This window comes from Geotrypetes seraphini, chromosome 2 (assembly GCF_902459505.1).
Source record: "Geotrypetes seraphini chromosome 2, aGeoSer1.1, whole genome shotgun sequence".
In the NCBI taxonomy this organism is placed as follows: Eukaryota; Metazoa; Chordata; class Amphibia; order Gymnophiona; family Dermophiidae; genus Geotrypetes; species Geotrypetes seraphini.
In genome coordinates, this window is record NC_047085.1 from 357,642,260 (window position 1) to 357,664,153 (window position 21,894).

Consider the following 21,894-nt stretch of genomic DNA (forward strand, 5'->3'; position numbering starts at 1 on the left):
CAATGCAACCTTCTGTTCACTATTATCACAAGGTCAGTTGTTCCATCTAGCTAAAGCAAAGCTAGAGCAATTGAATTGGGAAAATCTTATTACTTCTGAGATTAAACCATACTATTAAGTGACTCAGTAATTCATATGGAAAAATTTCTATATCTATAGAAAATAAAATATATACTGAAATGATATCTTCATTGTATATAATACAGAGTCATTTATCAATCAGCTAGCATGCTAAGGGAATAGGATAAAGTCCTGCAGCAGATGGCACATGCTAGCAAAAAGCTCTGTTTAATTACTTCCTTTTTTTCTGTTTCAGTAGCTATGGCAAAACTCTTTGGCAATTAGATCCCTGGAACAACTTGAAAGTTATATTTCTGGTTTATAAAACATTAATCTTTAACGAACCCCAATTTATATCAAAAATGATTGTCCCATACAACGCTTCTCGCTCTCTAAGATCATCCTCGTCAAACTTGCTTTCAATCCCCTTGTTAAGAATTATCGGCACAAGACGAAATGATATGTTCTCCGTGGTGGCCCCTTCATTGTGGAACTCCCTTCCAAATTTTATTAAAAATGAAAAAGACCTTATTTCTTTTAAAAAAATTTTAAAAAACATATTTATTTCAAGACGCATTTGATTTATGATAGATCTATTCTAAACTTTCACATTCTTCTATTAATTAATAAAATTTCTACCTTACCTCACCCCATTTTTACCTAATGTGTTTTCCTTTTTATGTAAATTTTAACAAATATCATAATTGTAACTTTCCCCCTCCTTCCTACTCATTCATGTCTATCCAAATTGTCTGTCTATTGTCTAGCCCATTTAAACTATATGTATTGGGGGGGCGTGGCTTAACGCGAGCACGGATGGAGGTGTGATCGTGAAGCTCCTCACCATCCAGGCAATGAAATAAAAAAAAAATTATTTTTCCTTCAAAATAATTATATAGAAAATATATATATAAAAAGCTGAACAAAAGATACAAGATAAAATCCTAAATTGCGGCATTTAAAGAGAGGTATGTGCTGACAAGAGTCGGGAAAGCAGAGAGCCGTTTGTGTTGGCGGTTACATAAAATTGAATACAGCGCTGAAGTACATGTTTATATTCCGACCAGATACAAAAAAAAAAAATAGCTGATAAGAATCGGGAAAGCAGTCTGTGTTTTCGGAGGTTTTAAGAGGCTTTAAAGCAGTGCTGAGACTGCGAGATGAATGTGAACTGAAAAAAAAAAAAGCTGATAAGAGTCGGGAAATAGAGAGTTGTCTGTGTTTTCGGCGATTTCAAGAGACTGCGAGATGTATGTTTAATTGAGAAATTGTAAAGAAATAAAGAAAGGTTGTGTTCTGACAAGATATAACTGTAGAAAAAAAAAAGCTGAATTGCTACATTTGAAGCGTGATATGTGCTGATAAGAGTCGGGAAGACAGAGAACCGTTTGTAATGGCGGTCTTATGAAGTTTGAATTCAGCGCTGAAACCGCGAAGTAGATGTGAGTGATCAAACAGTTTGGCGAAATTGTGGAAAAAAAAAAAAGGAAAAAAAGTTTATATTCTGAACAAATATAACAGAAACAGAAAAAAGCTGGTAAGAGTCAGGAAAGCTGAGAGCTGTCTGTGTTTTCAACAGTTTCAAGAGGCTTGAAAGCAATACTGATACAGCGAGATGAATGTGAATGACCAGATAATCTGATTGGGAAATTGTGAAGAAAGATTGTGTTCCGATCAGATATAACCAAAAAAAAAAACAAAAAAAAAAAACCTGAATTACTACAGTTGAAGTGAGATAAGTGCAGACAAGAAACGGGAAGGCAGAGAACCAATTGTATTTTTGGCGGTTTCATTAAACTTGAATGCAGCACTGAAACCGCGAAGTACAAGTGAGAGATCAAACAATTTGATTGGAGAAATTGTGAAAGAATTTGTATTCTGACCAGATATATTAAAACCAAAAAAGGAAAAAGATTATTCTTTGATAAAAAAGGGGATTAAAAAAAAAAAAAATTGAGAGAGAGGAATACTTGCATTTTCTCTCAATAATTAAGTGCCGAAGCGCTGAAGACAAATAAATATCAGCTTACTAAAATAAATACTGAATTGAATATTATTTTCCTCTGACAAAGCTGCGATTGGGCTTGTGAGAGAGGAGACAGAGAAAAGGTTCAACGGAACTTTAAAAAACTGAAACAGCAAGACATTGAGGAAATTGAGAGACGCTGAGAAAAAACAGAAGAAAATTGCTTAAAGTTGGTCAAAATAGGAAAAATAACTCTAAAAAAAGTGTTGCTCTCCTTAATCAGGGCTGCGATTGGGCTTGTGAGAGGAGAAAAAAAGTTCCCCTACTTCATTGAAAAAGTGAAAGTGAGAAAAGAATTTTCAAACTGACATAGGTAAAGGAAAAGAAAAGAGCTTAAAAAGAAAAATTTCTACTTCAAAAGATAGAACAAAATCTTGGAAGAAAAGAGATTAAAAACCTAAGAATACCAAATCTAAAAGACTAAATACAAGAAATAATAATAATAACCAAGAAAAATAAAACAATAACATGGCAAGTACCAGACAAAACAAAAATGAGGCTGGTACATCTGCAAAAAGACAAAAACAAGAACAAATAACTCCAAGCAAGATACCACTTCCTATCGAAGAATCAGACACATTAAGCAAAACAGAAGTTATGGAAGAACTAAAACAAATCAAACAAATGCTCAAGGAAACTATAACTAATATGTCGGAAATGAAAGAAGAAATTTTAAATATTCATAGACAAATGGAAGTTAACAACAAAAGAACAACTGAACTAGAATCAAAAATGGAAACTATAGAATGTGAATCAAAAAGATGTAAAAACGACAACTTGGAATTAAATAAATTAAAAGATCAACTGGAGGACTACGAGAATAGAGGAAGAAGGAAAAACATCAAACTTTTTGGAATACAAGAAAATTTAGAGGGAAAAAATACTATCCTTTTCCTTGAGAATTTAATTCCAAAAATACTACAGTTAGACTTGAAACAACCAATTGAAATTGAAAGGGCGCATAGAATCCCAATTAAAAATTTAGAAAACAAAAACAGACCAAGACCAATAATTTTCAAAATGCTGAGATACCAACAAGCACTAGAGATACTAAATGCAGCAAAAAAAGATAAAAACCTAAATTATAAAGGATCAAGATTATGGTTTTTACCAGACTTCGCCAAAAACACAGCAACTAAAAGAAAAAGACTACTAGACATGAGACCTCTACTAAAAGAAAAAGGATTTAAATATGGTCTATACTACCCGGCGAAAATGAGAGTGTCATCTGGAGACAAGTCCTTATATTTCGAGGATCCCGAAAAACTAAAAGATTTTCTCTCTAAACCAGAACCTATGATATATTAACATAATACATTAAGATGGTTTTGAAGACTCTATGAAAAATTAGAAAATATAACATATCGAAATATTTGAAGAAATGGAGGAAATACAATACAAAGAAAAGACAATAATAATTATATGAAAGAAAGAACAGAATATAGGAAAATTATTAAATAATACACTGCATATATGTTTAAAATAATTATATGTTGAAATCATAATACTAAGGAAATACAAATTAACATATTGTTAAATGGATAATGATACATTAATAAAATGTTATGGAAAATGATTAAATAAATATAAAAGATCAATATAGATAGATAGAAGGGAAATTTGTTTAAACAATTGAATATTGATTGCCTGGAATGGGGAGAATGTTAGGATTACAGTTCCAATGTGTATCCTTAAGCAGCCAATGTATTGGGAGGGAAAGGGAGGGATAAGGAGAATATTTATTAGAATAATTAAGGGAGATACATTAGGGTTAAATATGTGTGTCATGAAGAAAATTTTTTGGATATTAAATATGAAAGAGGAGAGGAAGAATAAGATAATGAAAAGTATTAAAATATATAATGTCTTTTAAAATATATTCTATTAATGTCAATGGCCTGAATCACGTAATTAAAAGGAAAAAAATATTAACATTTTTAAAAAAACAAAATGCAGATATTTACTGTCTGCAAGAGACCCATCTTAATATGAAGGAATCACAGAAATTATCAGGTGGATGGATAAAAGAATGTTTTTTTGCTCCAGCAGTGGGTAAAAAAGCAGGGGTTGCAATCCTTATTAATAAAAAATGTATGGCCAATATAAAGGTAAAAAATTCAGATCCACATGGAAGATGGATACATATCGATATAGGTATGGGAAATGATACCCTGACGTTATTTAATATATATGCCCCTAATTCGAATCAATCAGAATTTTTCAAAAAGCTACAAAATATGTTATTACCACTGGCTGCCTCTAATTTAGTGGTGGCTGGAGATTTTAATGCTGTAATGGATCCATTATTGGATAAAAAACCAGGTAAAAATATTAAATCTTTAGGTCTAGATAATTTAGTTCGATCATGTGATTTGAAAGATATATGGCGTATTCTTCATTTTAATGATCAGGAATATTCCTTTTGTTCACAGGTTCATAAATCATTTTCAAGAATAGATTATATTTTTGTTTCAACAAATAAAGTGCAACAAGTGATTAAAGCCTCCATTGATCCTATTATCATTTCGGATCATGCGGGAATATGGATAGAATTACAATTAGATCAATTAGAAAATAATAGACCTCTTTGGAGATTTGATAATGCATTGCTTGTGGATGACAAATTTTTGAAAAATTTCAAAACACAAATTAATGAATTTTTTCAAATAAATTTAGTGGAAGATACATCTATAGAGAATGTATGGGATGCATTTAAAGCAACTATGAGGGGTAATATCATATCATATTCAGCTTTTATTAGGAAACAAATTAAAAAACAATATATAGAATTAGAAAAAGAAATAAAAATATTAGAAGCTAAATTGATAAGTAAATGGGAATATGAAATTTTGCAAGCTCTTTTGAAAGTAAAAGGTAAATATAATGAATTAACTTCAAAAATGATAAGAAAAGATTTGTTTTCCAAACAAGCAGTGTATTATGGAAATTCTAATAAGGCGGGAAAATTATTAGCAAATTATCTTAAGGCAAAAAAAAGGAGAACTAATATTAATGGAATAAAAGATGATAATGGTATAATAACAAATCAAACAAATATAATATTAAAACAATTTTTAAATTTTTATAAGGATCTATATTCTTCCGAACCTTATTTGGAGAAACAAAAAGATGGAAAAAAATTTTTAGATTTAATAAATGGACCTAAGATTCCTGATCATATAAAACGAAGTTTAGAAGAACCTATATCATTAAAAGAATTAGAAACAGCATTGAGATCTCTTAGAGTTGGATCCGCTCCAGGTGGTGATGGTTACACAGTAGAATTTTATAAAACATTTCAAAATATCCTCTCCCCACATTTATTAAAATTATATCAGACACAACTTATAAAAGGTAATATAAAAGGTACTATGGCTGAATCAATAATAATTGTTTTGCCTAAGCCAAATAAAGATCCTACTTTGGTTTCGAACTACAGGCCTATATCTTTGATAAATGTTGATAATAAAATTTTGGCGAAAATTTTGGCTTTGAGATTAGCCAAAGCTCTCCCACATATTATAGATATACATCAAACGGGTTTCGTTGCTAAAAGACATTCCTCCAATAACTCTAGACTATTATTTCACATGCTAAACTTGTCAAAAAAAATGGATGAACCGGCTTTTACAGTTTCATTAGATGCTGAAAAAGCATTTGATAGAGTAGAATGGAATTTTATGTATCAGGCTTTAGAATGGTTTGGTATAGGTTCTGGATTTATACAAATGGTAAAAACTTTGTATAGCTTCCCAATTGCAAGATTAAATATTAATAATAAGATATCTGATGGTTTTCAATTGCAGAGGGGAGTTAGACAAGGATGTCCGTTATCTCCTTTGTTATTTGATGTTGTATTAGAACCCTTATTGTTAGCAATACAGCAAACGAGGGAGATACAAGGTATTCCATATTCAGATATGGAATATAAAATTTCGGCTTATGCGGATGATATTTTGCTTTATTTGAGAAACCCAGAGTCTACCTTATCTTCTTTATTGGAATTAATTGATAAGTTTGGCAAATTTTCAGGTTATAAAATTAATTGGAATAAATCTGAAATTATACCCTTGAATGTTTACTGTGTAAAAGGATTATTTGATATTTTTCCATTCATATGGAAAGAAGAAGGATTTAAATATCTAGGCATTCAAGTTAAAAAAAACAATTGAAGATACTGTAAAAGAAAATGAAAAATATGTATTAAAAAAAGTTACGGAGTTATGTGAGCAATGGAACCCATTACATATTTCTTGGTGGGGAAGAGTTCAAACTATTAAAATGATGATGTTGCCTGTAGTTTGCTACCAAATGAGTATGATACCTATTTATTTTCAGGGGTCCTTTTATAAAAAGCTTAATAGAATTTTAACAAAATTTCTTTGGCTTGGTAAAACACCTAGAATAGCTTTAGTAACCTTACAAAAATCAATTAAGGAGGGAGGGGTAAATTTTCCAAATTTCTATAGGTACCATCAAGCCTATATTCTACGTCAGGGTATGTATTGGATCCTCCCAGAACTTATAGATAATGCACCAGATTGGTTATATTTGGAATGGCGCCTTATGTTTCCCCTAAATTTAGTTCATATACCAAGTATTAATATACCTAAAAGATACAAAGAAAATAAAATAATAATGGATACTTGGAAAACATTGAGATTTATTGATAAATTAACACCCATCCCAATATACAAATCAACTAATCAATCCATATGGATAAACTCCAAGATCAAAATTGGCGGAACTCAAATCCTTTGGAAGAACTGGATTATTGCAGGCATTAGATCTCTAGACGATGTTATTTCAGAAGGTAAACTGCTGGATTTTTCACAATTGCAACATAGATTTGGTCTTAATAAAACACAAAGTTTTAAATGGTTGCAATTGAAGCAGGCCATTCAGGTTGGGTTCCCTGAATGGAAATCATTAAACAATCAATATAGTTTAAAGTTCTTATGCTTTAAAGCAGACTTCCTAGGACATCAAGCCGCATTGTGGTATAAATTAATATCTGGATATTTAATTAAAAAACCAAAAAATGGTCTAAGAGACATTTGGAGCATTGAGATTGGACATCAAATTAATGCATCTCAATGGCCACTAATTTGGTCTTGGAGAATGGGATGTACAGTGTCAGCGTCTATGAGACAAACATGGTTCTTTTTATTACATAGAGCTTTTTGGACCCCTACTCGTTTGCAAAAACTAGACAGTTCTAAGTCTAATAGATGCTGGCACTGTAATCTAGAACCAGGGACATTAGATCATTTATTATATCATTGTCCTTATATTAAAATTTTTTGGAATTCAATTTGGCCACAAATTAATAAATTAATGGAAAATCATATTGCAATATCATATGATACAATTTTATTTGGAACAATGATGAGAAAAAAAAGTCAAATTTCACCAGAAAATAATAAGCTTTTATTAATTATGACAGGGGTTGCCATTCAACATATAACTAATAATTGGAAAAATTACAACAACCTAAATTACACATTTTGGTGGAATACAATATGCCACATTTTTAAAATGGAAAGAATAATAGCAATACAAAAGGGGACATATAATAAATTTATAAAAATATGGGGGCCATTGACAAAATACTGTAATGAATAAATAATAGAATACTTTTTCTTCTTTTCTTCTTTTAGAGATTTTTTTTTTTTTTTTTTTTTTATGACACACATATAGGGGGGGTAAGGAAAACAATTTATATATAATATATTATAATATATGATACAAAATGTAACATATGATTAAAAAATAATAGAAGGGTGGGGGGAGGGAAAATGAATAAATTTATCCAGAATATATTGTATTAGATATAAATATGTTATTGAATAATTGTATTCTAATATGTTGTATACTTTTTTTTTTTTGTGTGTTTTAAATCTTTATTCATTTTTTTTATGTTACAGCAAGTGTTACAAATAAACTCAATAGAAACTTAAATACACACTTGACTAACTCATATATTAATATCAAGTTTAACATTAATATAATAATCCCCTGTCCCACCCTCCTTCCCAACCAATAATACATAAATCAATTTTATTGTACATTCTTTAAATATTAATTTAGTATGTAATAATCAAAATTGAAAAGCCCACCCCGTTCCCCTCTTTACAATTATCTTATCATGGGAAAAGTTGATTTTTCATTAGAGAAATCATGTTAACGGTCTTCAGATATTTCCAAGTTTTATTTATAGGAAAAATTATTCTTCTTTACAAAAATCAGTTAATGGTCCCCATATTTTTTGAAATTTATTCATGTATCCTTTGTGTGTTGCAATTGCGAGTTCCATTTTGTATATGTGGCATACCGAATTCCACCAGAACATATAATTCAATCTATCATGTTGTTTCCAATTGGATGTAATTTGTTGTATTGCAATTCCAGTTAAAATAAATAAAAGTTTGTTATTACTAGATGAAATTTGGCTTTTTGCTCTCATGGTTGTTCCAAATAATATAGTATCATATGTCAAGGCTACCGGATTTTCTAACAATCTGTTAATTTGGGGCCAAATTGATTTCCAGAATGATAGGATAAATGGACAAAAGAATAAAAGATGATCTAGTGTCCCAATTTCAATATGACAGTGCCAGCATCTATTAGATCTTGAACTATCTATTTTTTGTAAACGAGTAGGGGTCCAAAAAGCTCTATGAAGAAGAAAAAACCAAGTTTGTCTCATAGATGCTGACACCGTACATTTTAGCCTCCAAGACCAAAGTCGTGGCCATTGAGATGCACTAATTTGGTGTTTTATCTCAATGCTCCAAATGTCTCTAAGACCATTTTTTGGTTTTTTATTTATATATCCGGATATTAATTTATACCACTGCGCGGCTTTGTGACCTATTGAGTCCATCTGGAAACATAAGAATTCCAAACTGTGATATTTAGCGAGATCTTTCCATTCAGGGAACCCTTCCTGAATAGATTGCTTCAATTGCAACCATTTAAAATATTGTGTTTTATTGAGACCAAATTTTTGTTGCAATTGTGAAAACTCCAGCAATTTATCATTTTTAATTACATCATCCAAAGTGCGAATGCCTGCTATCATCCAATGTTTCCAGATGACTTTGAAACCGCCAATTTTGATCTTGGGGTTTAGCCATATAGTTTGGTTGGTTGATTTACTAATTGGAATTTGAGTAAGATTACTTATGTATTTTAGAGTTTTCCAGGTATCCATAAATATTTTATGATCTTTGTATAACCTTGGCATTTTGATACTAATTACATGATTAAGACGTAATGGAAATATAAGCCTCCATTCTAGCCAAAACCAGTCTGGAATATTATCTGTGGGTTCTGGGAGGATCCAATACATACCATGACGTAAGATATAGGCTTGATGATACCTATAAAAGTTGGGAAAATTTACCCCTCCCTCCTTAATTGGTTTTTGTAATGACGCTAGAGCAATTCTTGGTTTTTTATTAAGCCATATAAATTTTGTCAAAGTCCTATTTATTTTTGTATAAAACGAATCTTGAAAGAAAACTGGTATCATCCCCATTTGGTAACATACTACAGGTAAAATCATCATTTTTACAGTTTGTACTCTTCCCCACCAAGATAAATGCAAAGGATTCCATTGCTCACACATTTCTATTACTTTTTGTAATAAGCATTTTTCATTAATTTTCATTGTTTCATCTACTGTTTTTGTTATCAAAATTCCAAGGTATTTAATATATTCTTCCTTCCAAACAAAAGGAAATGTATCAAATAAACCTTTTGTACAATGTATATTTAGTGGAAGAATCTCTGATTTATTCCAATTAATTTTATATCCTGAAAAATTTCCAAATTTCTCAATCAATTCAAGTAGATGTGGAATGGTGGATTCTGGATTTTTCAGATATAGTAATAAATCATCTGCATAAGCAGATATCTTATATTCTTTATCTGAATGAGGTATACCCTGTATCTCCTTAGCTTGTTGGATGGCTAATATTAAGGGTTCTAAAACAATATCAAACAGCAAAGGGGATAAGGGACATCCTTGTCTAACTCCTCTCTGTAGACTAAATTTTTCTGAAAACGTATTATTAATATATAGTCTAGCAGAAGGGGAGCTATACATTGTTTGTATCATTTGTATAAATCCAGGACCTATACCAAACCATTCCATTGCTTGATACATAAAAGGCCATTCTACTCTATCAAAGGCCTTTTCTGCGTCTAATGAAATTGCAAAAGTAGGTTCATTCATTTTCTTTGTTAAATATAACATATGGAATGTTAATCTGGTATTGTGAGATGAATGTCTTTGAGCAACGAATCCTGTTTGATGCATACCTATTATATGGGGGAGAGCTTTAGCTAATCTTAGCGCAAGTATTTTTGCTAATAATTTTCCATCTACATTTATTAAAGATATTGGTCTATAGTTTGAGACCAAAGTGGGATCTTTATTGGACTTTGGCAAAACAATAGTCAAAGATTCTGCTATAGTGCCTTTAATACAACCTTTATTGAGCTGATATTGATAGAGATTTAATAAATAGGGTAGTAAAAAATTTTGAAATGTTTTATAAAATTCCACTGTATATCCATCACCACCTGGAGCGGATCCAACTCTAAGGGACTTCAAAGCTGTTCCTAATTCTTTTAGTGATATTGGTTCTTCCAAACTTCGTTTTATATGTTCAGGAATTTTTGGACCCTCTAACATTTTTAAAAATTCAAAACCATCTTTTTCTTTATTTGGATAATTTTCGGAAGAATAAAGAGATTTATAAAATTTCAAGAATTGTTTTAAAATAGGTTCAATTTGTGTATATGTATTTCCATTTTCATCTTTTATTGCTATTAATTTTGTTTTTCTTTTTTTCGCTTTAAGATAGTTTGCCAGTATTCTTCCTGATTTGTTTGAATTACCATAGTACAATGTTTGTTGAGAAAATAAATCTTTCCTAATCATTTTAGATGAGATCTCATTATATTTACCTTTTAATTTTAATAATTCTTGTTGAATAGAATATTCCCATTTTTCTATAAGTTTTGATTCTAAATTTTTTATCTCTTTTTCTAAAAATAAAAATTGTTTTTTAATTTGTTTTTTTAGAAAAACCGAATAAGAAATTATTTGTCCTCTAATTGATGCCTTAAAAGCATCCCATAAAGTTTCTCTGTTAATATCATCATTATCATTTATTTGAAAAAATTCTTTCATTTTTGTTAGAAGATTTTCACAAAAGTTTTGGTCAACCAACAGTGTATTATCCATTTTCCAAATTGGTCTGTTATTATTTTGATCTGTAGTTTTAATTTTGATCCACACTCCACCATGGTCAGATAGAATAATTGGATCAATGGCAGCTTGTGTCACTTGATGTGCAAGATGATTTGAAGTAAAGATATAATCTATTCTTGAAAAGGAATTATGAACATGAGAACAGAAAGAAAATTCCCGACCATCAAAATGAAGTATTCTCCATATATCTATTAAATCACAAGATTGAATCAAATTATCTAGTCCCATAGATTTCATAACTCTACTTGGGTTTTTATCTAATAAAGGATCCATTACAGCATTGAAGTCCCCTGCTACTATAAGATTTGAAGTAGCCAGTGGTATGATCATTTGTTGAAGAGTTTTAAAGAATTCATTTTGGTTCGAATTAGGGGCGTATATATTGATTAACGTCATGGTAGTATTTCCCATATTCATTTCCACCATTATCCATCTTCCATGAATATCTGAAGCTTTTAGTTTAAATGAAGCAGAGCATTTTTTATTAATTAAAATAGCAACACCTGCTTTTTTCCCTATAGCTGGTGAGAAAAAACATTGTTTGACCCATCCTCCTTCTAGCTTTTTAGATTCTATATGTGAGAGGTGGGTCTCTTGTATAAGGCATATATCTGCATCTTGCCTTTTTAAAAATGATAATGCTTTTTTCCTTTTTATCATATGATTTAGACCATTAACATTTAAAGACATAATTTTAATATCCATTTATTTTTAAATTTTCAGGTATTAAATTATGTATATTTTCCCAATGTTTTAAGTATTTCATTTCTCTTTTTTCCTTTACACCCATGATTACCTTATATATTTCCCCTTTATTCCCTCCCATCCCTCTTATCCCTCCCTTCCCCCCCCTCATTAATTACGAAAACTTGGATACGCAGGTTGAGGTTAGATTTAGATAACTCCGACAAGCTATTAATAATTATCTAAAGTACTACCATTTTTCTCTATTTCTGTATATTTTCTCTTATTTTATTATTAATTATAAGAATAAGTAAAAAGTTTTTCATTCTTATGTATTGAAAGATTATTTTCTATATTTGTATGTCTTTAAATCCATAAGAATGAATATATTACATTACCTATATCTTAGAACATTTCAATTAAAATTCATTTCTTTTCAGGTGGTATATTATTTTTACTTTAAAAAGCTTTCATATCTGGGTATAATAAGTTTATCATGTTAAGAGCATTCCAATTTAGCCTCTTTCCTCAGAACTGTAACAAGAGTCTTCAGCACAGGAATCCCCCCATCTCTTATGCTCATTATTTTCCTATGATTCACGAGAGAGTTGTCAATTAAGAGAAGCCAACAATCCCATCAGTGTTCTCGTTAGCTCTGTCTCAATAGCATACTCTCCAGACATCTATGATTTTAAAGTATCTGGGGCCTGTGCAGACGAGAGTGGAGTCCTGTGCCAAAAACTCTCCCTTTATCTCCCATAGAGGATTGCCAGGTTGAACAATTGTGGGTACTAAAAGTCAACTTAATAAATAAAAGAACAATTATCTATAAAGATGAAACATGAAATTTGAGATATATATATTTAAAAAACTTTTCAGGCAATTTTTGCGTTTCAGATATATTCTTTTCATATATATCGTATTTGAAACGCATTTTAATGTATTTGAAACGCAAAATTAAACCTGAAGTACCACCTTCAACCGGAAATATAACAAACCAATCACTTCGTCTTTTTTATAATCTTCTCTGTGGTTGAAGGATGATTCCCTTCTCTCCATTACTCCGCCTTCAAAATTTCTCATCCAATCAGTACATCTTTAAGTTTGTTGAAAAAACTTTCTTCGTCGTTATTTGAGTTCGAAGATGTGTTTCAATTCATTTTCGTTCCTGCCAGTAAGTTTATTCTATTTATTCTGAGTAGAATTCTAGAATTTTTGTATTTTTTCAGTTTTCTTATTTTCCATGGAGAATGTTGCAAGTTGTTTAAGTCTTTAATTCGATCCTTGTGTGTTCTTTTTCCATTGCTTTCCGTTCCAATCTATCTTTAACCAATGTTCTTTTATTGAAATTCATTATCATATAAGTCAAAGTTTTCACAAATTGGTCAATAGTCTTTAGTATGAACCCATTAGATGTTCTTTAGATTGTCATAGGTTGCTCCAGTTGATTTATAAATTCCTGTAGTTTTTTTGGATCTGTAAAGTTTTGTGTTTTGTTAGCAATGGTAACCTTCATAATCGCCGGATAGAGGAGCCCAAATCTAGCTCCTAGAGATCTTAGTTGTGGTCTCATGTCTAAGAATTGTTTTCTTCTTGTTGCTGTTTCTTTTGCAAAGTCCGGGACAATGTATATTTTTGAATCTTGGCATTTAAGATTTTTGATTTCCTTGGCTATTTGGCATATTTCAATTGCTTGTTGATGTCTTAAAAGTTTGAAAATTAAAGTTCTTGGACCTGTTTGAGTGTTATTTCTTTGTGTTGGAATCCTATGAGCTCTTTCAATTTCCAGTTCCGTTTTAAATTTCAGTGGTAGTATTTTAGGTAGAAATTTTTCAAGAAATGCAATCGGATCATTCTTTTCCACTCCTTCAGGTAATCCGATTATTCTTAAATTATTCCGTCTTTCACGATTCCGGCTGTCTTCAAGATTTTTTTTTATCTCTGTTATTTCTTTCCATATGATTTTGCTGTGATTCATATCTGTATTTAATTGTTCTGTAATATCTTCTAATGTTGAAATTCTATTTTCTGTAATGTCCACTCTTTTAGTTAGGATTGCAGCATCTTCCATTGCTTTTTGTAGTTTTTTGTTACTATCTAAGACAATTTCTTTTATTTGTCTTAGTTCTTCCATAACATCCAGATTTTTTTCTGTTGGTAATGGGATTTTAGAGGGTGTACCTGGCTCAGGTTTCGACCTCTTATTGCTTCCCGATGTTCCAGCTCCCAAGTCAGCTTTATTTTGTTTAGTTGAAGTCATATTTCAATATATATTTTAGTTTCTTTAAAATTAAAATTTAAAATATTTGGTAGTAATTCTTTTTAATATATTTGTATATAGGAGCTATTCGTTTATCCAACCATCCGTCCAAGCCACGCCCCTTTTTTTTTTTTTTTTTTTTAGTATTCTTAAAGCAACTGTAAGTTATTTGTCTTAGGTTCTATTGCTGTGAGAAAAATTGTCAGTAGTCTTTCTTTCTTTTTCTTTTTTTCTTCTCCTTCAAGCCCTATCTCAGTCTCTATGAAGGCAATAACATTCAAAGTAGCAGATCTTTTTTAGATATGGCTGATTATTCTTTTATAGAATTAATTTACCAAACTCGTTGTTTACATCTAGCTTCAGCGCTGAAAAAATTTGTAACCTTCTTTTCTTGCTCTCCTCTTATAAGCCCAATCGCAGCCTTTACCAAGGAGAGCAATATTCCATCCAATATATTTATTTCAGCGTCTCTCAATTGCCTCAATGTCACTTTTTTTTTTTTAGGTTACAGAGATCATTAATCCTTTTATTTGTCCTTTTTTCACAGCCTAAACGTTGAGAAAAAAAAAAGAAAAAAAAAACCTACAATCTCCTATATCTGAATCTTTTCAAGTACAACAGCAGAGATTGATATTTATATTGATATTTATATTTATCCTTCACAATTTTTTTTTTTTTTTCGAAGTTAGCAGCAAGGAAATAGTTAAAAAAAAAACCGTTGCCCAGTAGATTTTACTGCAGACCTTGCTTTATCTTCAGCAGAGGACAGTTACTTTAAAACAGCTTATTTCCTTAGTATGACAGGCATCAGGCATTTCAAAACTTTTATTCCTGTCACTAAGCAGCTCACCGGCAGTCCCAGACTTTGTCAATTTTTTTTCCGATCCAAGATGGCCTCGATCGTGGTGCACCGAGCAACCGCCTGCAAGACCCTACCTTCGGGAAACTTTTCTTCTGGCGTTTTACGCCGCAGAACTTTGACCGTGCCAAAGAGGAGGGGAAAGGGAGCCTCACGGCGTCCCGAATTAGTCTCCTCTGGCAATATCTAAGAGTTGCTGAGACGGATTCAGCCTTCCACACCTCGCTTCTCAGAAATAAAAACGGCACTTTTATCTCCCGACTCTCACTCAAAACGGCACCTCTATCTCTCCGACTCGATTAAAGAGGTAAACTTTAAGTTATTATAACATCAAGAATGTAAAATGTAGTTTTTTTCTGAAAAGTAAGCCTGTTTGTACGGAGCTTTTTCTTCACCCAACCGTCCTCATTCGCGTCCAAGCCACGCCCCCTGTTGTATACTTTTATAAAATTTGAAAATTAAAAATATTATATTAAAGCAATAAAAGGGTGGGGGGAGGGTGAAGGGGAAAATCAAATTCAGACATACATTGTGTTAGATATAAAAGTGATACCATGCATTTATCAAATGTATTTTATTATTATGTACACTTTTTGTAAAATTTGAAAATAAAAATATAATGGAAAAAAAAAAATAAACTATATGTATTACCACAGTCTGTTGGTTTTTAAACTACATCGCTTAGATATTGTAATAAGCGATTCATCAAATGTAATTAAACTTGAAACTTGAACTTGAATATTTTAGGAAACAAAGGTTATCTGCAAAATGTGAACAAATACAATTAATTTCAATATGCTTTGATGGCATCTCAGTAGTTGTGAAGTAGGGCTAGTACAGGGCATACTTCTTTATGGTCTAAGCCCTAAAAATGGATCAGGAGTAAGTACCGTATGTGTATTTTATACCACATTCATATCATCTGAGTATATAGGTCTTGCATATCTCAAGGAATGGGGAAACATCTTATAGTAGAACTTAACAACTAAAATATACTGGATTGTTGGTTTAACATAGCCTCGATAATGAATGTGAATACTGGGAAGAATGGATGGACTACGCAGGTCTTTATTGGCTGTCATTTACTAGGTTAACACAAACTCTTTATTGGAAAAAAACCATCTGTCAGCCTAGTTGTAATAGTGATCAATGAACTTAAACTATATGACCTATGTATGGTATTAGAGTCATCTGCTCCACAATGGCAGCAGCAGGTTTTAGCAATACAGGAGGTGATGATCTCATAGGTGATCTTATGTTGTTGAAGTTCTTTAAGTTGTTGGTAATGATGATACTGAACCTGTACCCTTCCTTTATACAGTTTTATCAGTAATGTCCTTCACATCTCGATAGCATTGTATCAGGTAATTGGCTGGAACCCATTTGTTATGGCTAAGCCCAAATACAGAAATGCTTCTCATGTTTTCTCTGGATATCATAGAAACATAGAAACATGATGACAGAAAAAGGCCAAATGGCCTATCTAGTCTATCCATCTGCAGTAACCATTATCTCTTTCTCTCTCTGAGAGATCCCACGTGCCTATCCCAGGCCCTTCTGAATTCAGACACAGTCTCTGTCTCCATCACCTCTACTGGGAGACTGTTCCATGCATCTACGACATTTTATGTAAAAAAAAAGTATTTCCTTAGATTACTCCAGAGCCTATCATCTCTTAACTTCATCCTATGCCCTTTCATTGCAGAGTTTCCTTTCAAATGAAAGAGACTCGACTCATGAGCATTTACATTATGTAGGTATTTAAACGTCTGGGGGCTGCACAAACAACAGTCCTTACCCAAAGCTGTCTGCATTTTTCCAGACTGATAGAAAACAACAGGCAACTGGAACTGATGATCTGGATGAGCTTGCTTTATTAAAACCCAAATGCTTCACAACATGAAGACTCTATGATATAATGCAATGCAACCAACTTGGTGTGAGTAATCATGGAACTCAACACGGTACGGTGAAACCTATATGAAAGCCATCCTATGGGCAATAGAAATGAAAAGTAGGGTAGGTGATTTAATGTGGGATGACTTATAGGGGGAGAGTGTGGCGCAGTGGTTAAAAATAAAGCCTCAGCACCCTGAGGTTAAAGGTTCAAACCCACACTGCTCCTTGTGACCCTGGGCAAGTCACTTAATCCCCCCATTGCCCCAGGTACATTAGATAGATTGTGAGCCCACCGGGACAGACAGGGAAAAATGCTTGAGTACCTGAATAAATTCATGTAAACCATTCTAAGTTTCCCTGGGAGAACGGTATAGAAAATTGAATAACAAAAAAAAATCTGCAAATAAAGATAGCTTTAATTCTTCTTACAGTACTTGTACCCCCTGGATTTCTTTGTATAGTCTAATACAGGCTGCTAGTAGTTCCACTACTAAGATGAATAATAGTGGTTAGAGAACACATCCCTGTTAGGTCCCCCTAGATAGGGGAAAGAGTTTGAGTACACCCCATTCACTCATTTGGTGCACTATATAGTGCTGCTATCCAGCTTCGGAAATTAGGGCCAAAGTCAATGTGCTCTAACACTGAATGTAGGAAAGTGTTATACCCAGGGGGTAATCAGCATAATACGTGACATGTCTCCTCAAGTCTGCTTATCTGACCTCCGTGTCATGAGCGTTACCTTGATCTCAAAAGGGCAGTAAAGTTTGCTCATTTGAGAGCCTGACTTCCTTTGCAGGCAAGCTGCTCAAATAACATCAGTAAAGACAGATGGGAAACTACATCAAAAGGAAGGGGACAGTGACAAGTATCTGCTAACTTGACCTTTTTGACCTAGGAGTTGCCCAAACAGCATCAAAGGGACAGTGACAAGTATCTAACATCCTGACCTCCTTGATCTCCAAAGGGACAGTGAAACCAGTCTCATGGGAAAACAATCTCTGCAAACACCTCCACAATAACATCAAAAGGACAATAAAGCAGATGGTCCGGTCTCTGCCACACCTCCTTGGCCTAGGTGTTGTCAAAACAGAGAACAAAGGAGCAGGACCAGCTGTATTCAGGACCAGCTGTTTATGCTTTTACTATGAACTCCGCAGTTTGCCTCCTATATAAAACCAGGATTCTGACCCTGACAGAAAGAATCCACGATGTCTGTAGGGAGAAGCCACGATGTCTAAAGGGACAGTCCTTTGGTCCACCCATCTATCTATTGCACGGATTCCCAATGGTGAAGATGGTCGTTATATGGGGTCAAGGTAATGCTATTTTATATTTAATTCTTATATATGTATAATAAAGTGTTATTGTTTATGCTTTATATTGTCTGTGTGCTTTTCTGAGTGTCACTGATCATCCCATTTGACAGAAATAAGTGGCGGAACAAATTGGTACCAGAAGTGGGGTTGATCAATGTGGTCAGAAAAGCTAACTAGGAAACAAGGGGTGGAGGAGCAGATATATGGTATGTTAACTTTTTGTACTTTAGGATAGAAAAAAGAAAAATCCATGTTACCTCAGAGACGGGAACATTTTCTTTCAGCTCAACTGTATGTAAAGCCAACAGACCGATCACTCTGACTACTTTGGCACGTCTGTAATTTAAGTAATTTTCATTAGTTCCTCTGGGTTTAAAAACTGATTTTAAAAATGCAATGTGTACAGAAACTAAACTTGTTTTCAACCAGGCATTACATACCTGCAGAATTGCATACATTATTTGTCCCATATTTGTACTATCAAATTTATTTTTCCTCCATTTTGAGTTTACAGGAAACATGCTTACTACGTCTGGCTTTATATTTGAAACAAATCTCAACCAACAGTATAATTTTATTGAAAACATTGCATAATTTCTGTGCAGTTGGAAGCCATGCTTTCTAGAAAAGCAAAGAAACGTAATTACTATTCTTCCATGCAGTTAAAGGGTACATTTAAAAGAGCTATCCATAAGCTGCTTTGCTGAACTATAGGTGTTCTCTCTCCCCTCCCTCCTTCCCTTACCCAAAGTAGTAGAGCCGGTCCTGACAAATTCCCTCCCTCCCTTACCTGAAGCAGAAGAGCTGGTCCTGACAACCCCCTTCCCTCCCTCACTTATCCAAAGCAGTAGTGGGGCTGGTGAGCATTGCAGCGCCATAAACAGGCTGTTTGTGGCCAGACCTGCAGGGTCTTTTCTTTTTTTTTTTTTTATAAATCTTTATTCATTTTTAAATTCTTACATCAAGTGAATTTACAAATAAAAGACAATTTTCACATATCACTTGAATTACAATCAGATATTCTTATAAGATAAAATAAATACCCCCCCCTTTTTATCAATATTCCTATTTCCATATGATATACATTACCCTCCCTAACCCCTAATATAAACTATCCATGTGCTAAGATATCTGATCATTAGAGTAACTAGTCAATGGTCCCCATATTTTTTTAAATATGCCTTGTTGTAACGCTATCATCTTTTCCATCTTATATATGTGGCAAACTGAATTCCACCAAAATGTATAATTTCCAACGTAGCAGAGAAAAGGCCCTGCCGGGGCTGTCCAGAAGCAACTTATTTACAGCGCTGCCTCTGCATACTGGCTGCCACTACTGCTTCAGGTAAGTGAGTGAGGGAAAGAGGGTAGTTTTATGGACCGGCTCTGCTACTTCGGGTAAGGGAGGGAAGGGGGTGGGATGTCAGTACTACCTTTGCTGCTTCAGGTAAGTAAGGGAGGGAGGGAGGTTGTTAGGCCGGCTCTGCTGCTTCAGGTGAGGGAGAGAGGGAAGGAGGAAGGGGAAGGGGGTTTGCTGGACTGGTTCTGCTGCTTCAGGTAAATGAAGGAGGGAGAGAGGAAGAGGGGTGTTGATAGGAACAGTGGAAGAAGGATCCGACTGAAAATATTTGTAAATAGCACAAGGAATGTCAAGTTAAATGCAAGATGTTAATAAGGAAGGCGAATGCTGGGGAGGGTGGAGGGAGGTGGGGAGTGGAGTCTGGTTAGTTGTGGTTGCCATTGTTTGGTTCTTGATGTCTCCGCGAAGAAACCACGCAGTAGACTCTTTTATCACTTTGTTCTTCATGGTTGAGAGTTGTTATCACCTTGTTGTATTTTTTTTTTTTTAATTTATTGATTTTCACATCAAAGAACAAAAACACTTTGATACAGGAAATTAAATATACATTGAAGAAATTATTATCAAAACACAAGAAAAGGGGTGAAACCTTCACTCCTATTACTAATATCAAGATCGTAGTCCACATTAGACTGAGGTGAAGCTATATCTTGTATTTTTGTACTGCTTTTGTATATGACAAAAACAAAAATATTTAATTTAAAAAAAAAAGTTTAAAGTTTTACAAAGTAAAAAAAAAAGGGAAAGCGAAGAGAGACCTTGAAATGAAGACTGCGCTGGAAGCAAAAACACACAGTAAAACCTTTTTCAGGTATATTAAAATCAAGAAGCCTGGAAGAGAATCGGTTGGACCGAAGGATAAAAGGGGCCCTCAGGGAAGACAAGGCCATAGCGGAGAGATTGCTTTGGACTTAAGAATTGCCGATGCTGGGTCAGACCAGTGGTCCATTGTGCACAGTAGTCCACTCACATTCATTCTCTCTCTCTCTCTCTCTCATTCTCTCCGCCTCTGTGCAGCTCTACTAGGCTTTCCTAAGCCACCCCCTTTCTCCTTGTACAGCCTCAAGGGTAACAAAGTCAGCAGCATGCCTCCAGCAGTTAATGCCAGCACTCATTGAGCATCCTTAGTTCATACATGAACTGAGAATGTTCAGGGAGTGTTAGCATTGATGCCTGGAGGCATGCCACTAACTTCCTTGCTCCTGAGGCAGTGCATGAAGGAATGGAGCAACTGAGGCAGTGGATTTCTTCAGCTAGCAGGGTTTCAGCTACATCACCAGCCACTGAAAAGGTATTGCAGCTTTGGAGGGGGCCTGATCCCATAGGAGGGGGCCCAGATCCCCAAGGCTATCCTTCCTCAAGGCTGCACCACTGATTAAATCTCCTTCTCTTCCCTCTCTCCTTCTTTTCTTCTTTCCTCAGTTCTGTATCTCTCCTTTTTCCTTCTCTTCCCCCAACACTCCCCTTACATTTAGGGTCTGTTATCTCTCCCTTCCCAACCACACAGCTCTCACAATTTCCTCCCTGACCTCCATACACAGTTTACAGTCATATACCTCTCCCTTTCCTTCCCAGCCTGCAAAGCTTTCATATTTTCTTCCCTAGTGACCTCCCTCCCCCCCTTCCCAGTAACACTCTGTCATCTTTCCCTTTCCTTCCTGGCCCACAAAGCTCTCGCAATTCTTTTCCTACCCAGCTCCTCCCATACCTAAAAATCATCTCCTGTCTTCATCTGGGCAACAACAGTAAAAGTGGCACCCATAGGCTGCCTGAAGCCTGTATCAGGGCTTTCTCTCTGAATTGTCCCACCCTTCAAAAAAACAGGAAGTTGTATCATAAGGGGCAGGACAGATTAGAGAGAAAGCTCCAGTACAGACTGCAGGCAGCCTATGAGAATCACTGGTGTTGCCCTGGCAAAATATGGAGGTGATTTTAAAGTAGGGGGGGAGAGAATTGCAAAGCTTTGTGGGGCTGGAAAAGGAAGGGAGACATGTCAGACCATGTACAGAGGGCAGGAGGTAAATGCAGCATGGAACAATCAAATATTAATCACAATTTTTTAAATTGCAATTGACAATTAAAGTGTTTGATCACAATTAATGTGCAGCCCTAACATACACTATATATAAGCACAGTGCTTA

General features: G+C 33.8%; 1 protein-coding gene across 5 annotated transcripts in view; it reads right to left on the reverse strand.

Moving 5' to 3' along the window:
- ULK4 (unc-51 like kinase 4) overlaps nucleotides 1-21,894 on the reverse strand; it is a 487,365-nt gene that overhangs the window by 304,663 nt on the left and 160,808 nt on the right. For all 5 annotated transcript variants that reach the window (XM_033930453.1, XM_033930452.1, XM_033930451.1 and 2 more), the window contains one exon: nucleotides 18,651-18,729. In XM_033930453.1, coding sequence (XP_033786344.1) covers nucleotides 18,651-18,729 — 79 coding nt within the window. The remainder of the gene's footprint in view (nucleotides 1-18,650; nucleotides 18,730-21,894) is intronic.